This window comes from Cydia pomonella, chromosome 15 (assembly GCF_033807575.1).
Source record: "Cydia pomonella isolate Wapato2018A chromosome 15, ilCydPomo1, whole genome shotgun sequence".
Taxonomy (NCBI): domain Eukaryota; kingdom Metazoa; phylum Arthropoda; class Insecta; order Lepidoptera; family Tortricidae; genus Cydia; species Cydia pomonella.
Genome location: NC_084717.1, coordinates 8081656 through 8108204, shown reverse-complemented (window position 1 = coordinate 8108204; position 26549 = coordinate 8081656). Strand labels below are relative to the sequence as shown.

The following is a 26549-nucleotide window of genomic DNA, read 5'->3' as shown; positions in this document are numbered from 1 at the left end:
CGTCAACATTCAAATCTCCTAGAAATGATGGCAGTACAGAAGGTAATAACATCGCAAAGTCGCTTACTGACGCAATCGTCTCTTATGATTATGTCGGACAATCGAACGGTGGTGTCATATTTGCGCAACGAAGGCGGTACGAGGTCACAGCAGATGATGGAGATGACTTATCGGCTACTGGAAGCGTTGGACCGCTATCACATTCATATGACAATCCAGTTCATTCCCGGCAGATACAACACGGAAGCAGACAGACTCTCAAGGTTTCGCGGTCAGTCGGAGTGGCACCTGCTGTCACCAGCGACGCACCAGATATTCCAGGTTTGGGGTACTCCGCAAATAGACCTCTTCGCATCGAGGAGAGCTCATGTAGTACCGACATATGCGACTCTAGACCAGACGGATCCAGATGCGTCCTTCGTCGATGCGTTCAGTCGCAGATGGGAATATCAACTGGCGTGGATATTTCCTCCCCCGTGTCTAATCCCAAGAGTTCTCGGTCACCTGAACGACGCAGAGGGTATGTACCTATTGATCGTACCGAATTGGGAGAAGGTGTTTTGGCGGAGCGACCTGAAGAGGCGATCCCTGGCCCCTCCAATGGAAATTCGGGACCTGAAGAACCGGTTAGTAGACACACAGACTCTGAGACCTCCAATCGATGTCAAGCAGATAGCTTTAGAAGTCTGGCTGATACAGGGTGGGCCGCATTGCTAGGTACGTGGAATGATAAGCAAAAGGATTTACTTGCAAGCGGTTGGCGAAAATCCTCATTAGCTTCTTACAAACCAGCGTGGTTAAGGTGGTGCAGATGGTGTACTGCCAATAATGTTGCCAGAGACAATCCAGAACCGCAAGATTTGGCAAGATTTCTTACAGATTTGCACCTAGTAGAAAAGCTATCGCATAGTACAATTTGCTTACACAAATCGGTTGTTTCAACTTTTTGCCCAGTACGTTCAGGCCCACCGCTAAGCTCGCATATAGTTGTCCGCCAGGCTTTGAAAGCTATAGCTTTGAGTAGACCAATGCCTCGTAAGAAAAGTATATGGGATGTTAGAGATTTATGTACTTATTTGGAGAATAACGAACCTTTACAAACCAGTTTATTTGAGGTGTCTAAAAGATGTGCGATTTTGTTATTGCTTTGTTCAGGGCGACGCGTACATGACCTGACGTTATTGAACATAAATGATTCCAGTTGTAAGATTGATTCTGACTGTATTATATTTTGGCCCGAGTTCGGTTCTAAGACAGACAGTGCATCGCGCAGGCAATCTGGTTGGAAATTGTTACCATGTGATTACAATAAAAATATAGATCCTGTTTATTGGATAAAATTATTAATTTCCTTGTCTCAGAACCGAAGAGAGAATATAAATAATCTATTTATTTCTATATGTGGCCCTGTGAAGCCAGCTTCACGAACCATCATTGGTGGATGGATAAAGGCAGTCCTTAAAGACGCTAATATAAACAGTAGTGCTGGCAGTGTCCGTTCCGCAGTTGCTTCGTCAGGCTGGCTTGATAATCATAATATTGATGATATCTTGGAAAGAGGTAATTGGCAAAGTGCTAATACTTTTCATAAGTTTTATAGAAAAGCAATTAGTACTCGTAATTCACATTCTAATCCTTTAGATATATGTTTTCATACGATATAATTCACATATTCTGATCGATATTAATATAAGGTCATATATGTTTACCAATCAGGTGTAAGAGTTAATTTTTATGTTAATACATTAGATTTTCTTATAATTCTATCTAGTATTTTATTCACATTGGCGATCTATTTCATTTTGAAAATCCTCACTCATCCAGCAGTCGATAACAAACACTTCTCAATTTGAAGGCTTGGAACAAGGTACAGTCAACTTAATAGACAAATTTTACCTGAAAATAAAATTTATATTAAGTTACTTACCTTTGTGGGGACATATATACATACATAGACATATACATCGACCGACGTCGTGTCCGTTATAGAAACAGTGAAATTGTTCTGATAAGAACAGTTTATAGATCGATCGATTGACACTCTGCGGTTAAGCAGAGAAACGGTGACGTTTGCTCTAACAAGAGCAGTTTTGAGTTTGCCCTGAGAAGGGCAGTTTTATGTTGCCCTGACAAGGGCAGTTTATGCATATGCGGAGCCTGCAGCATCCTCTTCGTGTCTTCTACCAGCAAGTATCAAGCAGCGGAGCGGGACACGGCGCACCGACGACACGATGTGCACCCTACGGAGGCCGGCCGAGAAAAGGACGGGAACGTTGGCTCGCTTTATTTTATAGGCGCGCGCGAATGCCGCGGCCACGCGCCGCAACCTCGCGCCCGCGCACCTCACCCCGCGCGTCTCGCGCGGCTACTATAATGTATCACGCTCTTTCCTGTATATAGATCTCTTTCTTACATTTCTCTAATTTTGTATAAATTACGCGCATTTTTGTAAATAAATTCATTCAATCTTGTACATAGCTAAAAACGTCTTTCACTCCAAGAACCTTCTGATACCTGCCTACATGGTACCTACATCACCATAGTGGTGACCACCGACTGAGCAGAAGAAATCAAGCAAGAAGCGTTCCAGATCAAAACTACGCTCGAGGACCTCGCGCTGCTCGCCGACAAAATGATGGAGCACACGCCATCATCATCGAACCAAATCGCCGCAGTCGCTCCTCCCGCCGTCATACCACTTTCGTTACCACCGCCACTACCTCAACCAACTGCGTCAGCTCGCGACACGCAATACCTCATCGGCGAAATAAGAAGACTCTCACTCGAAGTCGCCGAGCTTCGCTCGAGACCGCGTGAAAACTACAATCAACGCTACAGCCGCTCAAGCAGACGATTTCCATCACGTACCCGTAACAACTCTCAATCGCAAGATCGAAGACCGCGTAGCCCAAGAAACTCACCACTGCCGTACTGCCATTACCATCGACGTTTCGGCATGGACGCACAGAAATGCGCACAACCGCAGCTGCAGCTTCAAGCCGATCCCGCCATCATCACCAGCGTCGGAAAACTAAATGTAACGCTGGCTGCGGCGGAAACCGGCGTTACCACCAAATCCCACCGCCTCTTCGTACGAGACCGAACCAGCAAACTCGTCTTCTTGGTAGACACCGGCGCGAACATCTCCGTTCTACCAAAGACACCCGGCACGAAGGCGCAACCACTTCCATTTCAACTCTACGCCGCTAACAACACCGTCATCCCTACCTATGGCGAGAAGACGCTAGAACTCGATCTCAACCTACGCCGACCATTCCGGTGGAAATTCATCATCGCTGCAGTTTCGAAACCCATCATCGGCGCAGATCTCCTGGACTACCACCACATCGTCGTGGACATCACCAAGAGAAGATTGATCGACGGCAAGACCCTACTGTACACTTAACGCACAGCTCTGTACTGACGCTAACATACCTACCGTGCGCAGTATAGACGTGCAACAGTCGTACCACAACATTCTTGCCGACTACCCTGGTACCACTCGCCTAACATCCATGAAACTCAGCCCGAAACACAACGTCGAACACTTCATTGAAACAACTGGACCACCACTTCACTGCAGACCACGTCCAATCGCACCGCACCGCTACGAACTCGTGAAGAAGGAATTTGCCAACATGATGGAGCAGGGCCTATGCAGACCAAGCAAAAGCCCTTGGGCATCACCTCTTCACGTGGTACCTAAGAAGAACGGCGAATTACGTGTGTGTGGCGATTACCGACGGCTTAACGCAATCACTAAGCCCGACCGCTACCCAATCCCACGCATACGTGATTTTACCTACCAACTCGCCGGCAAACAAATATTCTCAACATTGGACCTCAACCGCGCATACCAGCAACTACCAATAGCAGAGCAAGATGTCGAGAAGAGCGCCATCATAACACCATTCGGCCTATTCGAATTTCCGAGAATGTGCCCCGGACTCAAAAACTGCGGACAGACGTTTCAACGCTTTATTCACGAAGTACTACGCGACCTTGACTTCGTGTTCCCATTCGTCGACGACCTACTTGTTGCATCGGCCGACGAAAAAACACACGAGCAACACCTACGCGCCGTACTACGCCGACTCGAAGACTACGGCATAACAATCAACCCGTCGAAATGCGTATTCGGTCAGCCATCGGTCAAATTCTTGGGCTACGAAGTCAGCAAAGATGGCATACGACCGCCTACCGAAAAAGTGCAAGCAATCATCGACTACCCTAAGCCGAAAAACATCGACGAACTTCGAAGATTTCTCGGCATGTTGAATTTTTACCGCGAAAATATCAAAAACGCCGCACAGATTCAAGGACCGCTCTGCAAATACCTACACAATGCGAAGAAGCGCGACAAGACAGAAATCAGCTGGGACAACGAAGCCGACGAAGCATTCAACGCGTGCAAAGTGAGCATACAAAACGCCGCCTTGCTCGCGCACCCCTCCCACCACGCACCGCTAGCAATCTTCTGTGACGCAAGCGACAAAGCCGCGGGAGCTTCGTTAAACCAATTCGTCAACGACGCTTGGCAACCACTTGGCTATTTTTCCAAGAAATTCTCCGACGCCCAGACTAGATACAGCACTTTCGACCGTGAGCTACTCGCTATCTACCTAAGTACGAAGCACTTCAGAAAAATGTTCGAAGGAAGAGAATTGATCATATTCACCGACCACAAACCGCTTACATACGCATTTACAAAAACAAGTACAAACAACGAGTCACCGCGCCGCACTCGTCAGCTGTTGTATATTAGTGAATTTACAACCGATATACGACACATTCCTGGAACCCAAAATGCCGCTGCCGACGCCCTATCTCGCATCGAAGCCATCTCCTGTCCATCTCCGATCGACTACAAACTACTGGCAGAAGCGCAAGAGCGAGATAGCAACACAATCAAAACACTCGCACAGCAAGATAACTTAATAATAAAACAAGTTGAAATTCCCGGAACTACCTACAAACTATTCTGCGAAACATCAACGCCGCACTTACGACCTTACGTACCAGAAGAGTATCGCCGTGCCGCTTTCAACGCAGTACATAACATCAGTCATCCCGGAATCAAAACGTCACGAAAACTCGTCGCACAACGCTACTTTTGGCCCGGCCTAAATGCCGATGTAGGCAAATGGGCAAAAGTATGCGTACACTGCCAACGCGCCAAGATTCAACGACACACTTCAAGCCCTCTTTCAAGTTTCCCGCCAACTACAAGGTTCGAACATATACACATCGACCTTGTAGGACCTCTACCTACGGCCGCCAGTGGACATCGCTACTTACTCACAATGATCGATCGCACAACTAGATGGCCCGAAGCGATACCTTTATGCGAGATCACCGCCGAAGACGTCGCCAAAGCACTATACGAAGGCTGGATTTCCCGCTTCGGCTGCCCCGCTACGATCACGACCGATCAAGGACGGCAATTCGAAAGTCGAGTATTTGCGTCACTCACACGCCTACTCGGCATCGAAAGAACCCGTTCAACGCCGTACCACCCTGAATCGAACGCTATGATAGAACGTTTCCACAGAAGTCTCAAGGCCGCACTCAAAGCTAGACTACAAAGCGAGAAGTCATGGATCGACACAATACCTAGTGTTCTACTTGGACTACGAGCCGCACTACGAACAGACACCGGTGTAAGCCCAGCCCTACTCACTTACGGCTGCAGTGTACGATTACCCGGCGAACTATTATTACCTACGCGCGATGACGTCACCATGGACTCCGATTTCGTCGAGAAACTTCGAGCGACACTACAAAGCCTAACGCCGATATCAACGATCCCACATAGCACCAAGAGGCCTATATTCGTCCACCGTGACCTTCAAACCTGCGAACAAGTATTCGTACGAGTCGACGCTGTAAAGAAGCCGTTACAAGCACCTTACGACGGACCCTACCGAGTACTAAAACGCAACGATAAAGTATTCACCCTGCAGCTACCTAACCGCCAGATGAACATTTCGATCGACCGCCTAAAACCCGCATTTATCATCGCCGACACCGAGCAAGATATACCTACATCTACGAGCGCAACAGATATACCTACAACTACAAGTTCAACGACCGCAACGAACATACCTACGACAGCATCGAATACTACGCAACCTACGCTATCACCGAGTTTACCGACATCACAAGACACCAAAAACGACAACAACAACAACCAACAACAGAAAAAAGGCATCCTGAAAAGAAGAAACGGACCCGACACAACCACGACCACTCAAGTAAGCACAAGCACAACACGCCGAGGCCGCACTATTCGCCTGCCGGTACGCTTCGCTTGAGAGGGAGCCTGTGGGGACATATATACATACATAGACATATACATCGACCGACGTCGTGTCCGTTATAGAAACAGTGAAATTGTTCTGATAAGAACAGTTTATAGATCGATCGATTGACACTCTGCGGTTAAGCAGAGAAACGGTGACGTTTGCTCTAACAATAGCAGTTTTGAGTTTGCCCTGAGAAGGGCAGTTTTATGTTGCCCTGACAAGGGCAGTTTATGCATATGCGGAGCCTGCAGCATCCTCTTCGTGTCTTCTACCAGCAAGTATCAAGCAGCGGAGCGGGACACGGCGCACCGACGACACGATGTGCACCCTACGGAGGCCGGCCGAGAAAAGGACGGTCGAGTATTTCTTTCACACCCCATTTGTTGTGAGGGTGAGTGGCCTTTCCATCCCTGTGGGGGATTTTTGGCGGTTGGTTTTCGCCTCCCGTTACAACGGGAGGGTCCTTCTGCGCTCATCTAGAGCTGTGGTTTCAATTGGCCGTGATTGGCCATGATTGGCCGTGATGGCCACTCATGAGTGCCGATCATGGCTTTGCTTTGAGGTGGCCTGTCAGCGGCTTTCCGGGTATGCGGGCTCCGTCTGGCTGCTGCTGCGGTCTTCCTCGTCTCCTGCGGCTACTGGCACCAGTGCCCTGGGGAGCTGGCGCTGTCGGCGGTTGTCCGGGGGGCGTGCGTGGAGTGGCGCGATGCCCTGCAGATGGAGGTGTCTGGAGTGGTCGGCGCGCTCGAACATTTTGCTCGATAATTGGCTGATGAAGGTGTCCAGGCTCTGCCATTTCAGCCCGCGCTGGATGTCAATGTTGCGCACGAAGCGGGGGGCGTTGACTATGGTGCGAAGGGCCGCATTCTCCTGCGCACGCAGTCTCTTTTTATGTGTCTCAGCCGTCATGGCGTACCAGGCGGGAGCTGCGTACGTCAGGCGGGACCGGATGTAGGTCTTGTATATCCCCAGCTTCGTGCGGCGGGGGAGGTTGCTGCAGAGCACTGGACGGAGCAGGGTGCGTGCTGTTTTCACGCGCCGGACCACTTCGTCGACGTGCGGCTTCATTGTTAGCCGCCGGTCAAGTGTCACTCCAAGGTACTTGACCTGCGGCATCCATGGCACGGCTTCTCCGAGTAGGCGAAGAGGCGGGGGGGGCTTATTGGTAAAGCCGGTTAGCAGGGCCTGCGTCTTGCCGACGTTCACCGACATCCTCCACCTGGAGAGCCAGTCGGGGAGGGCGTCAAGGGACCTCTGGAGTTTCTTCGCGGCGTGCGTAGGGTTCATGGACGCGGCGAAGAGGGCCGCGTCGTCCGCGTAGAGGCCCAGCTTGACGTCTCCCACGACCGGGAAGTCGTCGGTGTACAGCGCGTAGCAGGCAGGAGATAGGACGCTGCCCTGAGGTACGCCCGCGTGGATCGGGCGCTCCCTGGAGACTGCGTCCTCGACTGCGACTGCAAAGCGGCGCTCGGTCAGGAATGAAGCCACGACCTGAACGATGCGTCGGGGTGCTTGGGTCTTCGACAGTTTGTACACAAGCCCCTCGTGCCACACCCTGTCAAAGGCCTTTTCCATGTCTAAACAGACGGCTGCGGTGTGCTCCTTCTTGTTTAGTGCCGCCGCCATAAAGTGGAGCACTCTGGTGAGCTGCAGAGACGTGGAGTGCCCGTCGCGGAAACCGAACTGTTCCGGCCTAGGCTCGATGTAGGGCTGGAGCCGTCCCAACAGAAGCCGCTCGAACACCTTGGAGAGGGTGCTGAGCAAGGTGATCGGCCTGTAGCTCTCCGGTCTTCCTCTGTCCTTGCCTGGTTTGGGCAGCATGATCACCCGACCAAGTTTCCAGGCTGTCGGGTAGTGTCCCGAGCGCATGACCCCGTTGAACAGGCGAGTCACCGCCACTATGGAGCGTAGTGGCAGGTGACTTAGCGCCGCGTTCGGGATCGAGTCAGGGCCCGGGGCTTTCCTTGGTTTGCAGCGCCTGAGGACTCGCTGCACTTGGCCGGGTGAGAAGAAGACCGGATCTTCATCTGACTCCAGCGGTTGCTCTAGGTACCTCTCCAGGTGTTGTTCGACTTCTTGTTGATGTTCATGGTCTTGAATGGGGTTGGGCCGGAACTGGGTGCCCAAGCATTCGGCAAAGATCTCCGCCCTGTCCTCTGCCTTGTACTTGGGTTGTCCGGTCGCGTCTTTGAGCGGGCGAGTCGACTCTCGCGTCGTGCCGAGTTGTCGGCATAGACGGTGGATGGAGGGGACATCACCGCCTATGGACGCGATGTGACTCTCCCAGCTCTCCGCTGCATGGTCTCGAAGCTCCTTCTGCACTTTCCTGACGAGCGTGTTGAGTTCTGCTCGCAGTGTGGGGCATCTAGTGGTCTGCCATCTTCTCCTCAGGACGCGCTTCCGCTTTATCATGTCCAAGATCCTTTGTGGCAAGAGGGGGCGCCTCCCGTCACTCTGGATGGTGTGCGTGGCTGTGTTGAGCGCGTCCTGGATGTTGGAGGAGATGGTGTTGGCTGCTATCTCCACTTCTTCTGCTGTGGAGACCGCCATGGTCTGGGGTTTCCCCTCCATGGCTTCGGCGTATGTCTCCCAGCAGACTCGGCGTCTTGTTCTGGCGGTGAAAGCCCGGATTGGCATGTCTTCCAGGACCAGCAGTACCGGGCGGTGGTCCGACGGGAGGTCTGGGAGGACCTCCTGGTGCATGGTGGCGGCAATGTTCTTGTGGACCACAAAGTCAATAATGTCGGCGGTGCCGTGCGCGACGTCGTGACGTGTCGGCTCTTCGGGACCGGACACATCGAAGTTGTGGTCCACGGCGGCTTGGTAGATGGTGCGGCCAGCTGTGTCCTGCCTTGCAGCGTGCCACGCCGGGTGCTTGGCATTCCAGTCCCCAGCCATGATGGTCGGCATGTTGGGACTGAGAAGCTTTCGCAGGTCTGCTGTGAGGGTGCCGATGGCACTCGCTGGTCTATATATGGCGTATAGTCGGAGATCGTGGCCCGAGACTCGGATGTCGACTCCTAAGGCGTAAAAGGAGTCGAGGGGCTGGTATTCCACCGGCTGGTGGACGATGGACCTCCGGACTATGACTGCGAGTCCCCGGTATGGCGTGCCGTTCTGCTGTACCTCGTCTTTGCGGTAGACCAGGTACCCGGGGATCTTCAGGGCAGCGTCTTCTCGCAGATGTGTTTCGGACACCAGCATCACGTCCACATCTTGCGATTTCAGGAACTCGCGGAGCAGCCCGATCTTGTAGCGCAGGCTCTGCGCGTTCCAGTATACTACACGCAGCTTAGCTAGCTCTTTGCTGCGTGGAGTGTAGGGCGGCAGTGAGCGCCTGGGCTACCGCGGCGAGCTGCGCCACTAGAGCGGCGAGGTCTGGCGTAGCGGTTGGCGCGATGCTGGTGGCTGGTGTTGGTGCTGGTGCTGGGTGTAGGGCCGCTGGTTGATGGGCTGGCGCTGGTTGAGTGTTGGTGGCGGCTTTCTTCTTCTTATTCTTCTTTTTGGCTTTCTTTGTGGAAAGGCTCGTTCCGGTATCCCCCCTTTGTGTGGGGGGGTTGGCCGGCGCCATCAGAGACGCTGGCGCCGACTCCTCCACTGTGGGCTTGGGGACTGATGCCTTGGTGATGGGGCCTGGGCGGCTCGGGACTGGGGCCGAGAGGGCAGATCTCCCAGCTTTCCAGTTTCGGGCCTCCCTCTTGTAGACCGGGCAATTTCGGCTGTTTGCCGGGTGCTCTCCTCTGCAGTTTTTGCATGTGGCCTTCTGGTCTCTAGGCCTGGTGCACTGGTAGGATTGGTGTGGCTCGGCGCATTTGACGCAGGCAGTTTGGCGGTGACATCCGTGCGAGGAGTGGCGGAACCCCTGGCAGTTGTGGCATTGTGCGGGCCCCTTCTTCCCGCGCCATGCCTCCACCTTGATTCCCCGCATGTGTAGAAGCTCTTTCACCTCGTAGAAAGACCTTCGAGAAAAGGACGGGAACGTTGGCTCGCTTTATTTTATAGGCGCGCGCGAATGCCGCGGCCACGCGCCGCAACCTCGCGCCCGCGCACCTCACCCCGCGCGTCTCGCGCGGCTACTATAATGTATCACGCTCTTTCCTGTATATAGATCTCTTTCTTACATTTCTCTAATTTTGTATAAATTACGCGCATTTTTGTAAATAAATTCATTCAATCTTGTACATAGCTAAAAACGTCTTTCACTCCAAGAACCTTCTGATACCTGCCTACATGGTACCTACATCCCCATACCTTGTTCCAAGCCTGATTTTATTGCTGCCTGCTGGCAATTTGTAAGTTTTTATTTTATTTTATACTTACACGATTAATTTCATTCACATACACATTTTATCATAATCATAATACTTATTTTTCAGCAAAAGTAAGTATTATTCAAGCTTTTATTTCAGCAGTAGGGTTTAGTTTTAAGCTTGTCTTTTCAGCTATGTCAATGAAATACCATGCTACCTCTGTAAACAAAACAAGTACCTACAGCTGCGCTGAATACTGTGTTTGTTTACATAATAAAACGTCGCCACCTGTCTACCTACAGTGGCTATTTTGCCACCTGTCTATCTACAGTGGCCCTACCGTCCATCGTCATATTAGACGGTAGGTCAAGATAATCAAATTGAGAGTCCAATGGTCTGAGCAGTGGCGCGCAGCCTGCCAGCTGGATTCGTAAAAACCCGTTATAAAAGCCGGTATTGCGCCTGACGTCGTTGGAACTGTGGTGTTGCCAGTATGAAACGAATGTCGCCATCTCAATTTGAAGGCTTGGAACAAGGTAAGTAACTTAATATAAATTTTATTTTCAGGTAAAATTTGTCTATTTTTGATGGGATAGTAAATATAGTTTGTCAAAGAGCTATCTCATTTCAAACATAGACAGAGGGAGTCATACTATCTTTGTCTTACACTAGTACTAGCATCTAAAAGAAAAGGATGAGTATAGTTTTTTTTGTTCTTATTTACTGACAAATTGGTTTGACCAACTATATCTCTTTTTTTTCACTGATATCGCTGCTTTTTTTAAATATATCATTGCGTATGAGGTGAAAATGCAATTGAATAAACGTATGTATATATATATATATTATCTTTTTTTTTACAATTATGGCCTGGATGCGAGTCCTGTAAAAATATATATTTAGAGGGCTTTTTATAGCCGAATCAGTATTTTGTCTATCACAATTGGAGTAAAAGAGAAAGATGTCCTGCCCGCACTTTGTGAACTTCGGTGTTCGCAGCAGACCCTCAGCGACAACCTTAGTTTCAACAATTGAGAGTGAGATGAATGCATGACTGGCAAGTACAAGTTCTGCATTTAATTTATGAACTTGATTGTTTATTGTAAGGTATGCTGGGTTGCGACTGGCATGCCATTGTCACTTAACCGCCACAAAAGCAGCCGATACCTGTGTTTACCTATCTACAAGGCACAGCTACCTAGATAGGTATATATAATACAAAAACACTTAAATACATACATAGAAAACACCCATGACTCATGAACAAATATCTGTGCTCATCACACAAATAAATGCCCTTTCCGGGATTCGAACCCAGGACCACCGGCTTCATAGGCAGGGTCACTACCCAATAGGCCATACCAGTAGTCATAGTTTCATATGCTTTCTCTTTTCATTACAAGTATACAGGTGTAGAAAAAGAAACGAGATAGTAATAAAAATATATATTTATAAATGAGAAAAAAATAGGTGCCAATATAACAAGTGAAAAAAACTCTAGCTAAGAGTTCGGCAAATGGCGGAGTTCGGTCCAAAGATGACTGGTATAAAAGGCATATTTTATAACTTATTCACACTTTACATATTTTTGTACTCTTATAAGACACATTTCAAAACCACGTTAATCCATTTGCTTACTGAACCGTTGCTTATAAAATATAATTACACATTCTAACATGGAAGACAATGAATAACAGCAGTAAATGCATGACGATTTTTCCTTACATCTAAAATTACATACAAAAATAAATAGACAATTTCCCGAAACAAAATACTTCCAAAACATATTTACTATAGAGTAGTAATTCATTTAACTTTACTGTTGAGTAGGCATGGATACTGCAGCCTTCGTGTGTGACACATCGCTTTGTCTCCAGTAAGAAACAACCGTTTTGAGTTCAGTGTAGAAGTCAAGTCCTTGTTTGCCGCAGAAGTGGTTAGTTCCCAGGAAGCTGCCGCGAGTGCCGGAGAATGAGAACATAGACAGTGGGACAGGGATGGGGACATTGACGCCGACTTGTCCAACGTCGATTTCCGAGGAGAACTTGCGGGCGGTCGCTCCGTTGGTGGTGAACACTGCTGTGCCGTTGCCGTAGGGGTTCTTGTTAATCATCTGGATGGCTTCATCAAGGGTATCGACGAATAGGCAAATGAGGACGGGGCCGAAGATCTCTTCCTTGTAGCATTCCATGCTCGGGGTGACGTCGGTGAGGATGGTGGGGCCGACGAAGTTGCCCTTTTCGAAACCGGGGACCTTGACGTTGCGTCCGTCGAGCACCAGCTTGGCGCCTTCCTTCACTCCTGTTATCAAAATAGTTAACATTATTATGATTGGTATGTATTCGTTTGAACAAAAGCAACATTTAGAGGGACAGAAAATACTTCATCAATAAAAAACGGACAGACAGACGGATATGACGAATCTATAAGGTTCCGTTTTTGTCATTTTGGCTACGGAATCCTAAAAATGGGGATCTTGGTAAAATTAAAAAGCAAAAAAAAATTAAAAGTACAGCACTAATAATTTGGCAAAAGTCGTGTCAGTGAAGCATAAGCAGAGATAATCATACTGTCTTTTTCCAATGCTACTGGTATAACCCCATGTGAGTAAGCAACAATTCGGTTAATTTGGATCACAGTTAGAAAATTTGAACTACAATTAGAAGATTTTACGGTACCCAGAGAAACGTTTTGAATTAATTGAGATTCACTTAATACAGCCTACAATAGTGTTCCAGTTCTACAACTTACCAGAGTCGACCAGCCGGACGATCCTGTCCTTAGCGCGCGGGGAGATGACGGGCCCCACGTCGGTGCCGGGAACATGACCAGCGTTCACTTTCAGAGCCTGAGCGCGGGCTACTAGGTCTGGGATCCATTCCTTCGCCTCACCTGAAACAATATAGTACATTACGATACAAGTGCGAAAAATTGGAAATTCGAAACGAGTGGCGATAAATTAAAACACGACCGAAGGGAGTGTTTTAAATCGACACGAGTTGCGAATTACCTATTCGCACATGTATCGTACAACGTTTTACAGTACATATGGCCCTTTAAATGTTCGACACAGTAACATAATATGCTACTTCTCGCACTAGTGCTATAAAGTAGCCCCATATGTACTGTAAAAACAGTTTTAGATGAATATGCAAACGTGTTCGACTCTATTTAACTTGCTACATAGTTGCGGCATTCAATTCAAGCTTAAAGTATTGCGATTATGAATTTCGAAGAAACTATTACCGGTTCATAGAGATAAAACCCTGACTCGAGGATATCCGGCGTAAGAGACTCCATGGGACGCATTTCATTTAAGTCAAAGTCACAAATCATATTTTGCACTACTGGCAATGCAATCACAGTCTAAGGAAGGTGTCTTTTTAGACCCAGTAGTCCAACTTCTAACATTTTATAATTCTCGTTCGAAATTCAAAATTTCAGACGTAGGGCTGTGCCAAGGCATTTATTTTATTTTAAATTCCTTGATTATTTTAATTCCAGTACAAACATAAAATGGTAAGTACATAAATTATGTAGACGTATGTACACTGGGCACCATGGTCACTACACAAGGGGTTACAAAAATACTGACGATATATTTAAGAGACTAATTGGTATTATATTTCAGAAAAAAGTAAAAATAAATATTTTAACATAATTTTTTGTATAGTAAAGGTCGTCTCTAAAACGTACTCTCCATACAGTTTTATGTGCCAAAAACATAACTAAATAATATTTTTTGCTCGCCGGCGACGCTCCGCCCGGGCGCAACCCTTAGCAAACATGCTTAAATCTGTCGCATCGTCACTTGTTTTTACCCGAGATCTGAACATTTTTCTTGTTCAAAGTTGGATTACATGTTATAAATCGGTGTACACTGGTGCAATGCTTATTCAGGATAGTAGAATTAGTATGTCAAAATCGCAGTAAGGCTTTATTTAGCATTCCTAACAGTAGAACTTAACACGCACAGCATTCGTATATTTGGCGCGCATGTAAGAAGTACAACGAAAAATGTATGGGCGCAGATATGTTTAGCAGTTCATTAGGCCTCTCCCAAAGAATCTATGCATTTCCGGCAAAATATTTGAAAAAATTGTGTCCTCTGAACTGACCAATAGTATCATTCGCATAATTTCCCCTGACCAACATGGTTTTTTTCATGGCCGCAGTGTCGACACCAATCTCATTACCTTCACAGATTTTATTTTGAATGATATTGACCACGGTCATCAGATTGACGCCGTACATACCGATTTCTGAGAATCTTTTAATAAAATTAACCACACTATGTTATTACATAAATCAATCACATGGTGATCTCTACAGGTGGATTGAATCCTATATCCAAACACATACAGACGACCGGTCTGGCCTAGTGGGTAGTGACTAGTGACTAGTGACCCTGGCGATGAAGCCGATGGTTCCGGGTTCAAATCCTGGTAAGGGCATTTATTCGTGTGATGAACATGGATATTTGTTCCTGAGTCATGGGTGTTTTCTATGTATTCAAGTATTTATAAATATTTATATATTATATATATCGTTGTCTAAGTACCCTCAATACAAGCCTTATTGAGCTTACTGTGGAACATAGTCAATTTGTGTAATAATGTCCTATAATATTGATTTATTATTTATTTAAAATCGATGCAAGGTAGTGCCACTGAGAGGCTATACTTCCTGATACTTAACCCTCCCTTTATTTAAGACCGCTTTTATTTATCCTTATCACATATGTCAACGATATCGTTGATGTTTTGAACTTGAGAATGAGTATACGTGCAGTATGTACTCACCGACGAAGACGGCGGTGCTGAGCGCCATGCAGCGCTGCCCGGCGGCGCCGAAGGCCGCGCCGGCGAGCTGGTTGAGCGTGTGCTCCTTGTTGGCGTCCGGCATGATCACGCCGTGGTTCTTAGCTCCCATGTTGCTCTGGACTCGCTTGCCTGTAGATAAATTATTATTATTATTTTTGGAAAAAAGGCAGGCAGTTAAAAAAAACTGATAATGCATGTATCCAGAGTCATCAATAAAATTTTCAGTTTTGAGTAATATTATACCATGATTTAAACAAAAACTAGCACGATGATATTTTATTGTGACTCCTCCTTCGAAATGTTGACGCGCAGCAAAATATTTTTAAGTATTTATTTAAAGATTATTTTCATTTGTTACATAGCCAAAGTCCCTGTTACATTAAAAAAACTACCAGGACGAAAAAATCCCACTTGTTAATTTTCGGAATTGAAAAGTGATTCAGTTAACTTTTAAAATTTGTTTTTCGCCTGATAATGAGACAAGTTATAAAAATTAGTTAATAATAGGCAGGTAGCACACCAGCAGCAGAAGCCCTCGAGTAGATGTGTTTGCCCGCGGCATCCCCACCGACGAACGACACAGCCTTGATGTCGGGGTGGTCGCAGAAGAAGTTCACGGTGTCGTGCGTGCCGTGGACAACCTGGAGACAGCAAAATTTAAGGATTTTAAAGAGTCATCAATACATATCACGCTCTCCTAGAGTTGCAAGTGTCCAAAGGCTACAGTATCTGGGATTCTGCAAATTATTAGGCTTAGAACGCACTGCGATTAATTTCTTGCGGTTTCAAAACCGCAAAACGTATAACGTACAACTTGCAAGACTGAAACCTTGTGAATTAAAAATCCTGTGAGAATTAGGTATGAATTATTCAAATTTCCCGTCTTCATTATTGTATTGGGTAGGGTGAAAAACATTTACGAATTCTAAGTAGCCTTCTAAAAAGTGAGTAAAAGTGTGATGCTATACAGCATGACTACGGAAGATTTATATATATGATATAAGTGTTTTATTTAATAGTCCAAAATAAATTTACTCAAATTGTACAGTCTACGGCACATAAAATGTGAAAAGTACATTTATCTTGTAGTATTTGGACCAATCATAAAATTAACTCGTAGAGCGTCGTGCCAAATAGCATCTACCCGGCGTCGTGGTCGTGTAAACGTTTTTCACCCTACCCAATACAATAATGAAGATGGGAAATTTGAAAAATTCATACCTAATTCTCACAGGATATTTTTTTTCGTGTCGCAGTGCCTAAACCGTATGAGTACATTTTTTAAATAAAAGTACAAAAAAGTACTTTTTTTTGTGAATTTGTACCGCAAAAGATATTACAAAGTCTTCCGTATTCGTGCTGTATAGCATGATACGAGTAAAACGCCATTTATAAAAATCATTACAACAGGCACAAGCTAGTATAACTTAGGCACATTCTATCTGAGATTTTCTACATAAATTGAGGAATATTCTATTCTTCCTTCTGTTTGTAGTTTTCAACATACATTGACTACGCCAGGCGGCGCTCCAGCCTCGGTGAGCAGGTCCATCATGGCGAGCGTGGCGCCGGGGTCCTGCTCCGAGGGCTTCACGAGGCACGTGTTGCCCGTCACCAGCGCGGCCGGGAACATCCATAGCGGGATCATCACGGGGAAGTTGAAGGCGGCCACTCCTGTCAGTAAACGTTTCGGATATATAAATAACCGGCCAAGAGCATGTCGGGCCACGGTCAGTGTAGGGTTCCGTAGTTACTCTTCCGTCACAATAAGCTAAACTGGAGCTTAAAGTGTAGTAAATTGTTAACCAAGGGATGAAACGGTACCTTTCACCCGAGTTAAACAAATAGGCAAATTTGCATAATCAGTACCTAATTAAAATAAGTCTTTTTACTATGAAGGGAAAACTTTTTGCGATAACTCAAAAACAGCTAAACTGATCATGTCCGCTATAGTTTTCATTTAATGTCTTTCTTAAGCTCTATTTCCACGATTTTTTCATATTTTTTGGACCTATGGTTCAAAAGTTAGAGGGGGGGGGGGACACATTTTTTTTCTTTCGGAGCGATTATCTCCGAATATATTCACTTTATCAAAAAATGTTTCTTGAAAACCCCTATTAGTTTTGAAAGACCTTTGTAACGATACCCCACACTCTAGGGTTGAAGCGAAAAAAAAAATTCACCCACATTTTACGTGTAGGGGAGGTACCAAAAAAAAAAATTTTTAGATTTTATTGTACGACTTTGTCGGCTTTATTGATTTATATATCCATGCCAAATTTCAGCTTTCTAGCACTAACGACCACGGAGCAAAGCCTCGGACAGACAGACAGACACAAACAGACAGACAGACGGACATGGCGAAACTATAAGGGTTCCTAGTTGACTGCGGAACCCTAAAAAAGGTAAAACGATAAAATAGTCAATTGTTAGGAATCATACCTTAGTTATCTGCGTACCAAAATTCATGTTCTGTAGATTTTAAGTATAACTCTATTTTTAGAAAAACGCGTCTTTGATTAATAACATCATGTCTCATTCAGTTCATGGGTTTCTAGATAAACCCAATCTTTAGACACATTGCATTGTGTTGTACTGCTGAAAAAAGACAAGACTCTAAAGGGGCCCACTGATAAACAGTCCGCCTCACTCACTGATTAACAATCGGCCTATCAGTTAGAACAAAAAGTTGAAAGTTCCAAACAACTGACAGGCCGATACCGTCAGGCGGACTGTTAGTGGGCTCTTTACGCGAAGAATACATTCAATCTTCCCGCCATTGCCTTTTCTTTATGCCTGAGACCAACCAACAAATAGACTGCAAAGGGGTCACTTTGTAAAGAATGTATGTTTACCTACAATAAATAACCCGTTTGCATGCCTCTAGAGTGTATTACAAGTATGTATTAACAAAAACCTTACCAGCGACAACACCGAGCGGCACCTTGTAGCTGTGCGTGTCCATGTCCTTGGCGATGTTCTGGATGCAGTCGCCCAGCTGCAGGCTCGTGATGCTGCAGCAGTGCTCGACCAGCTCTGAAAATAAACATTACGGGGGGAGATTATTGAAAGACCTAACGCCATGGGGTTCACATGATAGGGTGTTGTACACTGAACGTACACGCTCTCACGCTCTTGACCGGGTTTGTGTTCCTAACCTGTTAACTTCCAGAACCAAAACTAACAATTCATATAAGCAGATCACTATCGCAAGTATCATAACAAAAGAAATAAGTTTTTGGCAAAAATTTCATTTTTGGAACGAGCCTTTATCGAGACAATTCTAAAAACCCCAAACATAATTAGGTTGCGTTGTTTTGTCACAGAGCTCCTATGGCTACCTCCTGTCTCCATCATCAGATCAGCTAGATGGTACCATAATATTGCATTATCACCAGACTTACATATATATGCAAATTTTCAGCTTCATCGGAAACCGAGAAGTGGGTCCAATTTAACTTGCAAGATTTGTCCCATACATACTAACAGGGCAAGTTAAATAAAAGCTTGTAAAAATGCAATTTTAGTTACGCGTTAACGGACTAACGGTGCCCAGCTTTGCTCCATGAGTATTAATAGTTACCTGTTGAAAGAAAAGAATAACCAGTGATACAAGCTTGTTTAAAAACAAATTGTCAAAAACTTATACTTACGAATGCCGCGAAGCACATCTCCCTCAGCGTCAGCCGTGGTCTTGCCTTGTTCCTCTGTGATTTTCGCGGCCAACTTGCTCTGGTTCTCACGGAGGAGGCGAGCGAATCTGTTCACACATTCAATTACGCATGAATCAAATCAAATGGATAGAGTTGGCTCGGGATTCAGAATCAGAATCAGTCAAAGAAATTTGCCCTTCGGCCGCGTACGCAACCAGAGCTTCGTAACCAGATGCGATCGAAAACTATTTCTGCCTTGTACGAAACCGGTTGCGATCAAAAACTAATTTCGTCTTACCCGTAACCAGTTACGATCGAACACTTCTCGTTCTTATACGAAACCAATGTCTGGGCCATCTAGCTATAGGTTTTTTTTTCAAATATTTTGTCATGATACTCATGATAATTTCTTATCCTGAATGTCAGTGCTCCATGTCTCTTAAGCCAGTGTCTTTTAAGGAACAAGGTTACATTGTATTTGCCAACAAAGTATTTGAATATTATCAACTGGTACAATTTTTGTGTTCTGATTTTTGACTAGATATATAACGTGTACAGTACTTATACTGTATAACAAGGTGTATAAATATAATCTTAGCTGACTTTATCAACGGTCGAAAGGTTTCGTACAACAAAGAAAAGTGTTCGATCGTAACTGATAACTAGTAAGACGGAATTAGTTTTTGATCGCAACCAGTTTCGTACAAGGCAGAAATAGTTTTCGATCGCATCTGGTTACGAAGCTCTGGTTGCGTACGCGGCCGAAGGGGAAATTTGAACCTTATTTACAGTATTATTTTTTTATTATAAGCAGAAACGTCTAATTTGTTTGTCGACGATGCTTAAAAATAAAGGCACTTTTCCTTCTATCTAGGGCGAGACTCGAACTCGCGACTCCGGGAAACTAGCCCGCCGCTCTACCTGAGCTACCGGGACTTACCCGTCGACGGCGAATATTTCCATCACATCCTTCATATGCGCCTTAGGGGCACCTAGTGACATCTACATGTATAGACTCAAAAATGCGCATTTTCCTAGACCGATTTTTCGCCCCCGAATATAGCAAATTTCATCGAAATCGTTGAAGCCGTTTCCGAGATCTCCGAAATATATAAATATATATACATATACAAGAATTGAAGAATTGCTCAAAGGTATAAGATTAATTAAGCAGAAAAATTACAGTAGTTACATTCCATATTTAACTGACAGCAACGAATCGAGACTTTTCGAAGGAATCTAACAATATAATGTTCAAATGATTACTGCATTGTGTTTGCTTTTTATATTTAAGACAATGCATCAGTTTCGAGAAGTTCCTCCAGTAGTAGGTACTTAATCATTTTTTTACTAATGCGATGAATAAAAATTAGATAAGCTGAAATCACAATTTAAATCTTGTTACTTAGACACAGGGTTGATTTTTAAGCCATTATATGATGAAACTCAAACATCACATATAATTCCAAGCATTTTGTAACTTTTTTATATTCACTATCTTAACGAAGCAAACTTGCAAAAATATGCCTAACTCCATGATAAATTCATTCGAAATAGCATTCGATAAGATCGGCCTGATTTAAGAATGCCGTAAGCTATTCAGACGTCCTAGTTTGTCCGAAATTCCCAGAAATACATTGCAGAACTTGGCCTGGTAAATAATAGGGTACTGTTGCATTTTGCACCTAATAGTCTTAAGATATAAGACTAATTTTGAAAAATAAGACATACTTGAACATAAGTTGCTGCCGAGTCATAATAGTGCTTTGGCTCCATGATTCGTAGGCGTTCTTCGCTGCTTCCAAGGCAGAGTTTAATTCCTCCTTTGTTGTCTCTGGAACTCTGAAATTAAATTATAAAGTTATAGACTATGGGGATCTTCATAAAAGGAATGTTAATGTCGCAATTGACATCTCTGGAGTTGTATGCATCTTAAAGCTACGGTAACTGCTTGCCAATAGGCTAGCTATACGCTTGTTTTCCATCTTGGTATAAACCGTAGTCAAGATAGTTCTAGAAGCAAATCAACAAGTTTTAAACCATGGAACTATCATTTCACATTTAAACAACTCAAGTCTTAAATAAACACGTTGTTAAAGTTTCCTAGTAGATGATAAAAGCGTTATGCAAATTGAAGATAACAATCCACATAGTTATAAGATAGACTCATTAAATGACAGAGATTCATCGTATCAGCCCAACCCTTTGAAAACCTGTAATTATATTATATCTCATGTTAACTTTATGATAATGATAACCTAGATACATAGTATGTAACAACAGTATGTAACAATCATCTAATTAAGTACATATGTAGAGGTAGGTACTATGTATTCTTTTTATTTGTACAGAATTCTAATAAGTTTAGGTTTTAGATAAAAATATATTAGTGTATTAAGAAAAAAAATGTACATATGTATTTAAATAAGTTCACTGAACAAAGTAAGGGTTTTCGACTCTCTTGTGGCCTTACCTGCAGGTCAGGTGACAAGGATAGGCCATAAGACCAATAAGCCACATTGAGCATTGGTGCGTTTTCAAGTTCAAACCAACTAAGAAAAACCATAACTTTTCATAAATAGTCACACCCAGATGGCCAGAGTATTTAGAAATAATATGTGTGTTTGTTCTTACACATAGTAAGATAGAATAATTATATAATCGGAAAGCTCAAAAGGACGGAAAAGTATTTCAAAAGCAGAAAGACAATTTTTATTATGTTGTTATTTCGATTTCTCATTTTCTTTTAGTTTCTGCCACAAACTCCACCAAATATGCCTTTTTACATTGTGAATTTCCCTCATAAATTTAGGAAGCCATATAAAATTAATGTTACCTTCCAATGACTTCATTTGTGGCCGGGTTTGTAAGTTCAATCCAGTTGGTTGTCTTGGAGTCCACATACTGGCCATCAATGAACAGCTTAGTTGTGGGAGCGGAGCTGCTATAGTTTCTTCGCAGCAGGACTTGAGACTGAAAAATGTAGGAAAAGTTTTATTAATTTTTTTAAGTCCATAGTAATTTTCTACATTCCAATTGTGTTATTATTTCTGTTTAATTTGTGACTACACTGATTCTACATTAATAAATAATATAAATATAAATGTGTTTGTTTACCATGTGACCACGGCCGGAAAAATGACCCACTTTGTTGCTTACCATAAGGATGCCTTAACAGGTATCTGTATAAAGATACAAGCAAATCTCGTCCTTATGGCTACCAACAAAGTGGGACGTTTTGCCGGCCCCGGCCACATATGGTAAACAAAAGTACTTATACATAAAAATGTTTCAATAACAACTTTTGCTAACAGAAATGAACCTTTTCAATGCAAATGAAAATTATATGCAAAGATTTAGTTTAAATTAACATAGTAAATAGGTAATTACAAATAATACAGTGACTTTTACTGGTGCAATGAATTTAACTCTTTAAATAGATGCTATACGACATACAGAATATGAAGATATGCTACACTTTTTATTCTTACTTATGATTATGACATATCCTGTATCTTCGATTTGTATTGAAAACTTGACAGGTTTTTCAACATAATTTATCATGTTTGATTTACCTTCATAGATAAGTACTGTAAAAATAATGTTTCTTAAGATAAAATATTCTTAGCCATACATGATTATGCTTTGAGTCCTAAAATAGAATCTTAACTTGTGTCGCTTAACTTCAAACTCGGATAAATCCATTTGACCTTTTATGAATATCTACCCTATTATCTTTTCTTCATACCAAAATCTGACGGTTGGATTTATACAAATTGTATATTCAAATTCTAATAATACCCTGTAATTTAAAGTATTTACCATTAAAAAAAGCCTTTATTTGCAACCCCTTCTTTCTCTGTTGCATGCTAAACACTTACAAGGTATAACATATAAACTGTATTCAATTATAAAAACATAGTAAGATTAGAAACAAAGACATTCGGGAAGCAACCAAATTTATTGATGCATTACAATATGTCAAGAAAATGAAGTGGAGATGGGCAGGACACATGGCACGATACGATAGCTCTAGATGGGCGAACAGAGTGACGGAATGGAGAGGACCAGGGAGTGGTGACAGACACTAAGGACGCCCACTCAAGCGTTGGGCTGATGACATAAAGAAAACTGCCGGCATGGGGTGGCATTATCTAGCCCAAGATCAAGATGCATGGCAAAAACTGGAGGAGGCCTATACCCATAAGGGGATCCCAAGTGTTTACCAACTGAATATTAACTAAAACATGTATACCATTTTAGGACACATTCATCAAAACACAAATATTTTGAGAAGAGTCAATTTCACACTAACAGAAGTAAACATTGAACAATTCAAAATGGAATTTATGCTGTTTTTTAAAGTGTAGATAAATTATTTATATCACAACACCAAGTCACCTCTGTATAATACTGAATATAAAATCAGACTGTGATGAAACTCGGAGACAAATACTGATATGAGCAACAAACAACATCGGGGCCCACTATGAATTATGCAGCAAGTTTAAATACCAAATTGTGTGAATGATGTATTAAGAACTCCTTTGTTTGTCCACAACCATGCTACACTCGAGTATTGGAAGACAAAAGAAAACATGAATATATATCTATCAGTAAGTAGCAAAAAAAATTTTTACCTTAATTTAACTATTAGTTTTACAAAGTAATAGTTTTGTAATGTTGAGAGAGAGTACTCAATTTTGTTATTTATAGGCATGGGAATTTTCATCCCACGGTAAAATTATAGGATCATTGGAGTCAATATTAATATTAAAATTAAAGTCATACTCATTCTTAATAGAATTACAATTTACCACAATTTCTATATGACAAGCTTTTCAAATACTAGATGACATTACACAAAATCATTACAGGGCAAATTTGTTAAAATTACTGAATTGATTAATGAATTAATCATTTTTATTCTCATAAGACACGGTACATAGGTGTTACATCAGAATAGTACTGCCAAACTGTGAAGCGGTTTGATGGCAGTTAGTTTCGCTCTTGATATCCATTTGTGTCAGTTGAATATAACCATGCTGTATTATATTAACTTAATAACTAAGCATGCAAAGTTAATTATAATTATTCTAATCAGCCTTCAGGGTCTGCAAAGACAGGCCAACTTTTTATAGGTTTCCATAATGAGTTGACCCCCCTCTACTGCTCCTGTGGGCAATTATCTATTAAATATTTTTTAACACTCATTTTAAAATTACGTGGGCTTATCTCTTTAGCAAACAATTTTTCTGGAAGTGCATTAAATATTTTCGGTACCAAGTATTGAAATGTCCGCTCTCCATAGTAATTAATGGGAGTAAAATTATCTAAGAATAGTTTAGGTTTTCTTCTTGTCACTTTATCTTTATTCTGCGTTTTACATGGAAATGATTTTGATGTATAATTATGAGACGCCATAAATAATTTAAATTTATCATTCACCGGTAGAATATTACATAATCTGAATAGCTGGTCGTAGTCTTTGTTACAAGCTCATTTCTGCTTAGGATAAACTAATAATTTTAAATAGCGAATCTGTAGCTTTCAAATCATATCTAGTTGTGATTTGAATGTGCGACCATATGCTATTAATCCATAATCCACTAGGGCACAGTAAAGTGTTTGCATGGTTGTTACATATTTTCTAAGTTGTAGGAAAGTAACATAAATATATCTCAATTTGTTACATAATGCCTGTACTTGTTTTTCCAGTTAAATGTCCTATCTATATTAACTCTAAATATTTGTAGGATTCAACAAACTCAATTATGTCGCAATTACAGTTTTCTTTTAGTTTATGTAGACAGTTGTATGTGTGTCCTATTATATTATATTGTTTACATTGTTTTTGATAGTATGGAATGAGATGAGGATGAGTTCAACTTTCATTTTTATCTTAATATCGACTCCATAGCTCACTATAATCTTACCATGCAATGAAAACTCTGATGCCAAGTCATTTATCAAGCACAACAAAGTTTTTGAAGCACCATTCATTTGATGAAAAACCATTCCAATACAATTATTAGCTTAATTAATTAAGAAGAGAAAAAACAAAAGTAGTATTGCAAGGAAGCACCAACCACATGGTTTTATTTAAGTTATATCCATCTATGAAAATAATAAGAGAATAAAGATATGGACGAAGGTGTAACAATATACCATGCTTTCTAGTTAATTAAATATAAAGGAAGGCGTTGGTGTTATTTTTACAGCGTCTGCTTTCAAGGTTAAATAGTTTCAAAGTCAAGGCTCACATAAATTGAATTCGGTGATGAGTACTTTTTAAACAAATATGCAGTAGATTCACACTCCAGAGAAACGCTTTCAGTAAACTATGAAGAAAATATTTCATAAACAAAACTCACTTCTGATTTTAACAGCTTCAACATAGCAGAGGCCATGATTATGTGAATATATTTTTAAGATTATGACGACCACACTATCTATAATCAGAGCGGCTGTTGGGGGCCTACTGAACAGACTGATTAAAATACAAAATGTTCTGACCTTGAATTGATAAAGTTATTTATTCCAATTGTTGGCTTTTGTAGTCAAGCGAGGATACATTATCAAAGAGCATATAATCACTACGTTTTAAGAGACGGGACTTCCATACTAGCGAGTGGAATCCCTTTGTTTCGCAAATCATTACCAAAATGTACGACAAAGAACTGTCAAAGAACCTTAGTACCAACATAAGCAATTTAAATAGTGTAGTACGCTACACGCTTGCGTTTCTTATCGATATCGATAAAATGGGGAGGGTTGAAATATAGACTCTTGTCTACAAATTTTGTACTCGAAATCAAGTTAGGATCGAGTCAACATTTAAGTTGTATGTTATATAGTGGATGGTTCTATGAGTGGACTAATACGTGGTCGAGCTTAATGTGGACTCGATTTTTTTTAGAACACCTTGTTGTTCTTCACCGCTAGGAAGGATCAAAGTAGCACTTTTTTTCCCTACTAGGAGGGATCACTTTTTTCCTCTTTTTGCATACTTCTTAGGTTAAATTATTTAATTTAATTACCATTAATTAAATTTATTTATTTATTTGTACCATAATAATTTCCTCATAGGTGATGTGAAAAGCAGTATGTAAATTTATCACGTGGTAGCAAAAATATTTCCACCTTAGGGTGGTATTCCACCTATCCAATTTCTTGGTCCAATGTCATTGCGTCTCACTCTGTCATTAATCAAAATGTGAGACGCAATACACATTGGACAAAGAAATTGCATAGGTGGAATACCACCCATAGGCGTTAACACTTGAATCCCTCACTACGCTAGGATTCTATTTTAGAATACCTCGTTACACTCAGATTGTAATTATAAAATCCTTCACTATTTTTTTTCTTAATTTTTTTTTATTAAAAGCACTATTTTCAAAATGATCTGCAGATACATGTTTCAATAAATGTAACTTTTCTATGGGAAGATGTATCAGGTCTTCGTTCCCAACAAATTTAACCCACTGCCTGCATCTGAAAACATACAGCCTTGGT

At 42.7% G+C, this 26549-nt stretch overlaps 1 protein-coding gene across 2 annotated transcripts; it reads right to left on the bottom strand.

Annotated features, from left to right (window-relative positions):
- Positions 1 to 11985: 11985 nt before the first annotated feature.
- On the bottom strand, positions 11986 to 25610 carry LOC133525707 (probable methylmalonate-semialdehyde/malonate-semialdehyde dehydrogenase [acylating], mitochondrial). Of its 2 annotated transcripts, none has more exons than XM_061862066.1 (10): positions 25548 to 25610; positions 21868 to 22004; positions 20763 to 20873; positions 19032 to 19138; positions 18301 to 18414; positions 16886 to 17052; positions 15899 to 16019; positions 15358 to 15507; positions 13307 to 13447; positions 11986 to 12856 (listed from the first exon to the last, which is right to left on the bottom strand). In XM_061862066.1, the coding sequence occupies exons 3-10, from the start codon at positions 20786 to 20788 to the stop codon at positions 12372 to 12374; spliced, it is 1311 nt and encodes a 436-aa protein (XP_061718050.1). In that variant the 5' UTR covers positions 20789 to 20873; positions 21868 to 22004; positions 25548 to 25610; the 3' UTR covers positions 11986 to 12371. The 2 variants fall into 2 exon arrangements, with proteins under 2 accessions (XP_061718050.1, XP_061718048.1); XM_061862064.1 differs by lacking the exon at positions 25548 to 25610 and adding an exon at positions 25406 to 25547.
- Between the last annotated feature and the right edge of the window lie 939 nt (positions 25611 to 26549).